Source organism: Salvelinus namaycush, chromosome 20 (genome assembly GCF_016432855.1).
Source record: "Salvelinus namaycush isolate Seneca chromosome 20, SaNama_1.0, whole genome shotgun sequence".
Taxonomy (NCBI): Eukaryota; Metazoa; Chordata; class Actinopteri; order Salmoniformes; family Salmonidae; genus Salvelinus; species Salvelinus namaycush.
This window is the reverse complement of record NC_052326.1, coordinates 25,178,444-25,188,284: the sequence shown is the minus strand read 5'-3', so window position 1 is coordinate 25,188,284 and position 9,841 is coordinate 25,178,444. Positions and strand designations below refer to the sequence as shown.

Sequence of the window (9,841 nt, the reverse complement as noted above, 5' to 3'; positions counted from 1 at the left end):
AAAAACACTATTTTAACCTTTGCCTATACATTGACAAAAATGCATACAGTACATTTACTGATTTGAGTTCAACTATGTCACTCATCAATAGCCTATACAGTATATTGCCTTCACAGAGAGAGACAGAAAGGACCAACACTGTCAGTCAATGTTAAGTAGAACAGTGTCTGTTTGGTCTATCTATAGTATTACAAACAGCTATATAAACAAGACAACAGGGACAAACAATATTACCATGGAAACTAAAGGTATGGCACATAACAAAGGACTGACAAATAATTAGAATACTCTTCATCACCATCATAATTTTGATGATCTGACCAGGTCTTAACAAATAAATGTATACATAAAAGTACAATAGTCCCACTGCATCCCACTTGCATGTTTCCATTGACAGTGACAGATGTACATACAGATGCTTTCTCATAAATGTTATATAAATAATGTATATACACCATGATGTATACAGTGCATTCGGAAAGTATTCAGACCGCTTGACTTTTTCCACATTTGGTTACGTTACAGCCTTATTCTAAAACTGATTCAATCATTTTTCCCCCCTCATCAATCTACACACAAAAACCCATAATGACAAAGCAAAAACAGGTTTTTAGACATTTTAGCACATTTCTAAGAATTTACATAATTATTTAGACCCTTTACTAAGCTTTGGCAGCGATTACAGCCTAGAGTCTTCTTGGGTATGACGGTACAAGCTTGGCACACCTGTATTTGGGGAGTTTCTCCCATTCTTCTCTGCAGATCTCAAGCGCTGTCAGGTTGGATGGGGAGCGTTGCTGCACAGCTATTTTCAGGTCTCTCCAGAGATGTTCGATTGGAGCCACTCCTCCGAAGCCACTCCTGCGTTGTCTTGGCTGTGTGCTTAGGGTTGTTGTCCTGTTGGAAGGTGAACCTTTGCCCCAGTCTGAGGTCCTGAGTGCTCTGGAGCAGGTTTTCACCAAGGATCTCTCTGTACTTTGCTCCGTTTGTCTTTGCCTCAATCCTTACTAGTCTCCCAGTCCCCACGCTGTCATCACTATGCTTCACTGTAGGGATGGTGCCAGGTTTCCTCCAAACGTGATGCTTGGCATTCAGGCCAAAGAGTTCAATCTTGGTTTCATCAGACCAGACAATCTTGTTTCTCATGGTCTGAGAGTCTTTAAGTGCCTTTTAGCAAACTCCAAGCGGGCTGTCATGTGCCTTTTACTGAGGAGTGGCTTCCGCCTGGCCACTACCATAAAGGCCTGATTGGTGGAGTGCTGCAGAGATGGTTGTCCTTCTGGAAGGTTCTCACATCTCCACAGAGGAACTGTAGAGCTCTGTCAGAGTGACCATCAGGTTCTTGGTCACCTCCCTGACCTAGGCCCTTCTCCCCCGATTGCTCAGTTTGGCCACGGGGCCAGCTCTAGGAAGAGTTTTGGTGGTTCCAAACTTCTTCCATTTAAGAATGATGAAGGCCACTGTGTTCTTGGGGACCAGAAATGTTTTGGTACCCTTCCCCAGATCTGTGCCTCGACACAATCCTGTTGTGAGCTCTACGGACAATTCCTTCAACCTCATGGCTTGTTTTTTGCTCTGACATTCACTGTCAACTGTGGGACCTTATATAGACAGGTGTGGGCCTTTCAAAATCATGTCCAATCAATTGGATTTACCACAGGTGGACTCCAATCAAGTTGTAGAAACATCTCAAGCATGATCAATCGAAACAGGATGCACCTGAGCCCAATTTCGAGTCTCATAGCCAAGGGTCTGAATACTTATGTAAATAAGGTATTTCTGTTTTTTATTTTTAATACATTTGCAAACATTTCTAAAAACCTGTTTTCACTTTGTAATTATGGGGTATTGTGTGTAGATTGCTGAGGATCTTTATTTATTTAATACATTTTAGAATAAGGCTGTAACGTAACAAAATGTGGAAAATACTGAATACTTTCCGAAGGCACTGAATGACATCATTGGACTTTCTCTCTACTCTTCACTGTTGCTCAGGCAGTGCTTCCCCAGCATCCATCTCAATCATATCAACTCAAACCAGCCTACCAGGGCTCCAATCACACATTGGCTACTGGGGGTGCCTTAAAAATAGACGAGTGTTAATATTCTCATAATTCTTTTCAACCCTTATGGGTGTGCCCTTATGTGTTATTAGAATGACTGGCACCCAGATAATTAGACCCTGCCCCACACAACAACAGAAGCAGACACATCGCTTCCAAGGCATAATAATAATATGTAAATTATTAACAAAACAATATTTTGTTTTGCCTTCAAGTGGGTGTCAATATAGTGGTACTGATGAACACGTTTTCATGCATAGTTCTGTTCTAACCGTAACGCATGAGTTAGTAGTGTAAAACATGAGTACAACTAGTATAGTACAGTGGTATATTAGTTATACAATATTAACTGTAGCAGACTTCACTGATATGTACACCGTGAGTCATATTGCACCTTTCTGAGGAGATGAGGGAGGGAGATTTCAGTACATTTTATACGCACACATACAGACACAGACACACACAGTGGAAACTACAATGGCTAAAACAGAGGAATCTAGTGGGTTTTGAGAGCGGAGAGAGAAGAGGAACTCATGTCTGAATTCATAAATGTGATGTGTAAAGAGAGAATTTCTATTCACTTTGTTTGTCTCTCGACCTCTGTTTGTCAGTCCTTCTGTCAATGTCTGTCTGTCTGCATCTGTCTGTCTCCACTTGCCCCTTGTTGCTCCCATAACAGAGGGTTCCTACGCCTCAGCATCGATTCTGTGAGCTGAGAAATACAGGGAAAATGTAGTTTAGTGTAGTACTTTTGTAATTAATCTGCAATTTCAATGTAATGGAGTTGAGCATTTTTTGTCGTAAACAGGTTATGATATGGTTGTGGTTACAGTAGCAGTGGTTATACAGTGGTTGTGTTGTGGTTGTATACTTACACTGCTTAGGTATCCGTAGAGCCTCAGTGTCTGCTGAGAGGACTTGGTGCATCACCCCCCTGAACTGATACAGCAGCTTCAGACTCTTATCCTCTCCTACACACGGGTCATAGAAACCTGGCAACCCCGCCTATATATATATATATAAGGAAAGAGGGGGGGGGGGGGGGGGCGCTGGTTACACACACACAGGTCATATAAAAATTCCACCCTCCACCCACACACACACACACCCTTACCTTTGATGCCTCAGTGAGTATGAGTTTGGAGTCCTTGACCAGACACTGCAGAGGGACAGTAACGTCTATAACCTGAGCTCTCTCTTGGCGCGCGCTGTTGTCTGTCACAAACTTTCCATACCACGCATTCAGGATAATCAGACCTGGAACAGGAGGAGGGACACACACACACAGCTGAGTCAGAATTATTGAAAAGACAACGCACAGAATAAACAGTGTTGAGTCAAGACATAGGTCAAGAGCGTTTGTGGGCGTGCATACGTGTGAGTGTGCTTACTCACCCATCTTAGACTCCTCTCCCTCGATGATTCTCCTCACAGACTCCTGCATCAGCAGAACCTGTCAGGGAGAAAGAAGGAAAGAAAGAGAAAGGGGTTGAACATACAATGATCTCAATGATCATCAATGAGCATAAAGTAAATATGCTGTGTGTCTGTTGTTTACGTACCACCACAGTCAGAGGCTGGCACTAAGACAGCATTGAAGGAGCTGTATTCCGCCATTAGCAAAGAAGAAAACGCTCACCCAGAGGCGGCGCTCCTAGTAGCCAGGACTTTAATGCAGGGAAACTTAAATTTGTTTTACCAAATTTCTATCAGCATGTTAAATATGTAACTACCGGATAAAAAACTCGGAACCACCTTTACTCCACACACAGAGACGCATACAAAGCTCTCCCTCCACCATTTGGCAAATCTGACCATAATTCTATCCTCCTGATTCCTGCTTACAAGCAAAAATTAAAGCAGGAAGCACCAGTGACTAGATCAATAAAAAAGTGGTCAGATGAAGCAGATGCTAAGGTACAGGACTGTTTTGCTAGCACAGACTGGAATATGTTCCGGGATTCCTCCAATGGCATTGAGGAGTACACCACATCAGTCACTGGCTTCATCAATAAGTGCATCGATGACGTCGTCCCCACAGTGACCGTACGTACATACCCCAACCAGAATCCATGGATTACAGGCAACATCCGCACTGAGCTAAAGGCTCGAGCTGCCGCTTCAAGGAGCTGGACTCTAACCCGGAAGCTTATAAGAAATCCCGCTATGCCCTCCGACGAACCATTGAACAGGCGAAGCGTCAATACAGGACTAAGATCGAATCGTACTACACCGGCTCTGACTGTGGCATGGCTTGCAAACCATTACAGACTACAAAGGGAAGCACAGCCGAGAGCTGCCCAGTGACACGAGCCTACCGGACGAACTAAACTACTTCTATGCTCGCTTCAAGGCAAATAACACTGAAACATGCATGAGAGCACAAGCTGTTCTGGAAGACTGTGCGATTACGTACTCCGCAGCCAATGTGAGTAAGTTCTTAAAATAGGTCAAAATTCACAAGGCCGCAGGGCCAGACGAATTACCAGGATGTGTACTGCGAGCATGCGCTGACCAACTGGCAAGTGTCTTCACTGACATTTTCAACCTCTCCCTGTCCGAGTCTGGAATACCAACATGTTTTAAGCAGACCACCATAGTGCCTGTGCCCAAAGACACTAAGGTAACATGCCTAAATGACTACCGACACGTAGCACTCACGTCTGTAGCCATGAAGTGCTTCGAAAGACTGGTCATGGCTCACATCATTTGCATACCGCCCCAACAGATCCACAGATGATGCAATCTCTATTGCACTCCACACTGCCCTTTCCCACCTGGACAAAAGGAACACCTATGTGAGAATGCTATTCATTGACTACAGCTCAGCGTTCAACACCATAGTGCCCTCAAAGCTCATCAATAAGCTAAGGACCCTGGGACTAAACACCTCCCTCTGCAACTGGATCCTGGACTTCCTGACGGGCCGCCCCCAGGTGGTAAGGGTAGGTAACAACACATCCGCCACGCTGATCCTCAACACAGTGGCCCCTCAGGGGTGCGTGCTCAGTCCCCTCCTGTACTCCCTGTTCACTCATGACTGCACGGCCAGACACGACTCCAACACCATCATTAAGTTTGCTGAAAACACAACAGTGGTAGGCCTGATCACAGACAACGACGAGACAGCCTATAGGGAGGCGGTCAGAGACCTGGCCGTGTGGTGCCAGGACAACAACCTCTCCCTCAACATGATCAAGACAAAGGAGATGAAGTGGACTACAGGAAAAAAGAGGACTGAGTACGTCCCCACTCTCATCGACAGGGCTGCAGTGGAGCAGGTTGAGAGCCAAGTTCCTTGGTGTCCACATCACCAACAAACTAACATTGTCCAAGCACAACAAGACAGTCGTGAAGAGGGCACGACAAAACCTATTCCCCCTCAGGAGACTGAAAAGATTTGGCATGGGTCCTCAAATCCTCAAAAGGTTCTACAGTTGCACCATCGAGAGCATCCTGACTGGTGCATCACTGCCTGGTATGGCAACTGCTCGGCCTCCGACCGCAAGGCACTACAGAAGGTAGTGCGTATGCCCAGTATATCACTGGGGCCAAGCTTCCTGCCATCCAGGACCTCTATACCAGGCGGTGTCAGAGGAAGGCCCTAACAGTCAAAGACTACAGCCACCATAGTCATAGACTGTTCCCTCTGCTACCGCACGGAAAGTGGTACCGGAGCGCCAAGTCTAGGTCAAAAAGGCTTCTTAACAGCTTCTATCCCCTAGCCATAAGACTCTTTAACAGTTAATCAAATGGCTACCCTGACTAATTGGGGCAGCAGGTAGCCTAGTGGTTAGAGCGTTGGACTAGTAACCGAAAGGTTGCAAGATCGAATCCCCGAGCTGACAAGGTAAAAATCTGTCGTTCTGCCCCATAACAAGGCAGTTAACCCACTGTTCCTAGGCCGTCATTGAAAATAAGAATTTTATAGCTACTGTTTTTTATAGCTACTGTTTACAGGCCTCCTGGGCCATATACAGCGTTCCTCACTGAGTTCCCTGAATTCCTATCGGACCTTGTAGTCATAGCAGATAATATTCTAATTTTTGGTGATTTTAATATTCACATGGAAAAGTCCACAGACCCACTCCAAAAGGCTTTCGGAGCCATCATCGACTCAGTGGGTTTGGTCCAACATGTCTCTGGACATACTCACTGCCACAGTCATACTCTGGACCTAGTTTTGTCACATGGAATAAATGTTGTAGATCTTCATGTTTTTCCTCATAATCCTGGACTATCGGACCACCATTTTATTACGTTTGGAATCGCAACAAATAATCTGCTCAGACCCCAACCAAGGAGCATCAAAAGTCGTGCTATAAATTCTCAGACAACACAAAGATTCCTTGATGCCCTTCCAGACTCCCTCTGCCTACCCAAGGACGTCAGAGGACAAAAATCTGTTAACCACCTAACTGAGGAACTCAATTTAACCTTGCGCAATACCCTAGATGCAGTTGCACCCCTAAAAACTAAAAACATTTGTCATAAGAAACTAGCTCCCTGGTATACAGAAAATACCTGAGCTCTGAAGCAAGCTTCCAGAAAATTGGAACGGAAATGGCGCCACACCAAACTGGAAGTCTTCCGACTAGCTTGGAAAGACAGTACCGTGCAGTATCGAAGAGCCCTCACTGCTGCTCGATCATCCTATTTTTCCAACTTAATTGAGGAAAATAAGAATAATCCAAAATTTATTTTTGATACTGTCGCAAAGCTAACTAAAAAGCAGCATTCCTCAAGTGAGGATGGCTTTCACTTCAGCAGTAATAAATTCATGAACTTCTTTGAGGAAAAGATCATGATCATTAGAAAGCAAATTACGGACTCCTCTTTAAATCTGCGTATTCCTCCAAAGCTCAGCTGTCCTGAGTCTGTACAACTCTGCCAGGACCTAGGATCAAGAGAGACACTCATGTGTTTTAGTACTATATCTCTTGACACAATGATGAAAATAATCATGGCCTCTAAACCTTCAAGCTGCATACTGGACCCTATTCCAACTAAACTACTGAAAGAGCTGCTTCCTGTGCTTGGCCCTCCTATGTTGAACATAAAAAACAGCTCTCTATCTACCGGATGTGTACCAAACTCACTAAAAGTGGCAGTAATAAAGCCTCTCTTGAAAAAGCCAAACCTTGACCCAGAAAATATAAAAAAATATCGGCCTATATCGAATCTTCCATTCCTCTCAAAAAAAATTGAAAAAGCTGTTGCGCAGCAACTCACTGCCTTCCTGAAGACAAACAATGTATACAAAATGCTTCAGTCTGGTTTTAGACCCCATCATAGCACTGAGACTGCACTTGTGAAGGTGGTAAATTACCTTTTAATGGCGTCAGATCGAGGCTCTGCATCTGTCCTCATGGTCCTAGACCTTAGTGCTGCCTTTGATACCATCGATCACCACATTCTTTTGGAGAGATTGGAAACCCAAATTGGTCTACACGGACAAGTTCTGGCCTGGTTTAGATCTTATCTGTCGGAAAGATATCAGTTTGTCTCTGTGAATGGTTTGTCCTCTGACAAATCAACTGTACATTTCGGTGTTCCTCAAGGTTCCGTTTTAGGACCACTATTGTTTTCACTATATATTTTACTTCTTGGGGATGTCATTCGAAAACATAATGTTAACTTTCACTGCTATGCGGATGACACACAGCTGTACATTTCAATGAAACATGGTGAAGCCCCAAAATTGCCCTCGCTAGAAGCCTGTGTTTCAGACATAAGGAAGTGGATGGCTGAAAAGTTTCTACTTTTAAACTCGGACAAAACAGAGATTCTTGTTCTAGGTCCCAAGAAACAAAGAGATCTTCTGTTGAATCTGACAATTAATCTTGATGGTTGTAAAGTCGTCTCAAATAAAACTGTGAAGGACCTCGGCGTTACTCTGGACCCTGATCTCTCTTTTGACGAACATATCAAGACTGTTTCAAGGACAGCTTTTTTACAACTACGTAACATTGCAAAAATCAGAAACTTGCTGTCCAAAAATGATGCAGAAAAATGTATCCATGCTTTTGTTACTTTTAGGTTAGACTACTGCAATGGTCTACTTTCCAGCTACCCGGATAAAGCACAAAATAAACTTCAGTTAGTGCTAAATACGGCTGCTAGAATCCTGACTAGAACCAAGAAATGTGATCATATTACTCCAGTGCTAGCCTCCCTACACTGGCTTCCTGTTAAAGCAAGGGCTGATTTCAAGGTTTTACTGCTAACCTACAAAACATTACATGGGCTTGCTCCTACCTATCTTTCCGATTTGGTCCTGCCGTACATACCTACACGTACGCTACGGTCACAAGACGCAGGCCTCCTAATTGTCCCTAGAATTTCTAAGCAAACAGCTGGAGGCAGGGCTTTCTCCTATAGATCTCCATTTTTATGGAATGGTCTGCCTACCCATCCATGTGAGAGACGCAGACTCGGTCTCAACTTTTAAGTCTTTACTGAAGACTCAGATCTCTTCAGTGGGTCATATGATTGAGTGTAGTCTGGCCCAGGAGTGTGAAGGTGAACGGAAAGGCTCTGGAGCAACGAACCGCCCTTGCTGTCTCTGCCTGGCCGGTTCCCCTCTCTCCACTGGGATTCTCTGCCTCTAACCCTATTACAGGGGCTGAGTCACTGGCTTACTGGTGCTCTTTCATGCCGTCCCTAGGAGGGGTGCGTCACTTGAGTGGGTTGAGTCACTGACGTGATCTTCCTGTCTGGGTTGGCGCCCCCCCCCCCTTGGGTTGTGCCGTGGCGAAGATCTTTGTGGGCTATACTCGGCCTTGTCTCAGGATGGCAAGTTGGTGGTTGAAGATATCCCTCTAGTGGTGTGGGGGCTGTGCTTTGGCAAAGTGGGTGGGGTTATATCCTTCCTGTTTGGCCCTGTCCGGGGGTATCATCGGATGGGGCCACAGTGTCTCTTGACCCCTCCTGTCTCAGCCTCCAGTATTTATGCTGCAGTAGTTTATGTGTTGGGGGGCTAGGGTCAGTTTGTTATATCTGGAGTACTTCTCCTGTCTTATCCGGTGTCCTGTGTGAATTTAAGTATGCTCTCTCTAATTCTCTCTTTCTCTCTTTCTTTCTCTCTCTCGGAGGACCTGAGCCCTAGGACCATGCCTCAGGACTGCCTGGCATGATGACTCCTTGCTGTCCCCAGTCCACCTGGCCGTGCTGCTGCTCCAGTTTCAACTGTTCTGCCTGCGGCTATGGAACCCTGACCTGTTCACCGGACGTGCTACCTGTCCCAGACCTGCTGTTTTCAACTCTCTAGAGACCGCAGGAGCGGTAGAGATACTCTTAATGATCGGCTATGAAAAGCCAACTGACATTTACTCCTGAGGTGCTGACTTGCTGCACCCTCGACAACTACTGTGATTATTATTATTTGACCATGCTGGTCATTTATGAACATTTGAACATCTTGGCCATGTTCTGTTATAGTCTCCACCCGGCACAGCCAGAAGAGGACTGGCCACCCCTCATAGCCTGGTTCCTCTCTAGGTTTCTTCCTAGGTTTTGGCCTTTCTAGGGAGTTTTTCCTAGCCACCGTGCTTCTACACCTGCATTGCTTGCTGTTTGGGGTTTTAGGCTGGGTTTCTGTACAGCACTGAGATATCAGCTGATGTAAGAAGGGCTATATAAATACATTTGATTTGATTTGTTGTTAACTGACTTGCCTAGTTAAATAAAGGTAAAAAATGTTTTTGTATTGCCCCCTTTTACACCACTGTTACTCTCTGTTGTTATCATCTGCATAGTCACTTTAATAACTCTACCTA

General features: G+C 44.9%; 1 protein-coding gene across 1 annotated transcript in view; it reads right to left on the bottom strand.

Annotated features, from left to right (window-relative positions):
• Nucleotides 1-2,544: 2,544 nt before the first annotated feature.
• LOC120064688 (dnaJ homolog subfamily C member 11) overlaps nt 2,545-9,841 on the bottom strand; it is a 28,678-nt gene continuing 21,381 nt past the window's right edge. The window contains exons 13-16 of the mRNA XM_039015309.1: nt 3,459-3,516; nt 3,178-3,320; nt 2,939-3,068; nt 2,545-2,775 (exon numbers count right to left, since the gene is read on the bottom strand). Coding sequence (XP_038871237.1) covers nt 2,750-2,775; nt 2,939-3,068; nt 3,178-3,320; nt 3,459-3,516 — 357 coding nt within the window. The 3' untranslated portion in view covers nt 2,545-2,749. The remainder of the gene's footprint in view (nt 2,776-2,938; nt 3,069-3,177; nt 3,321-3,458; nt 3,517-9,841) is intronic.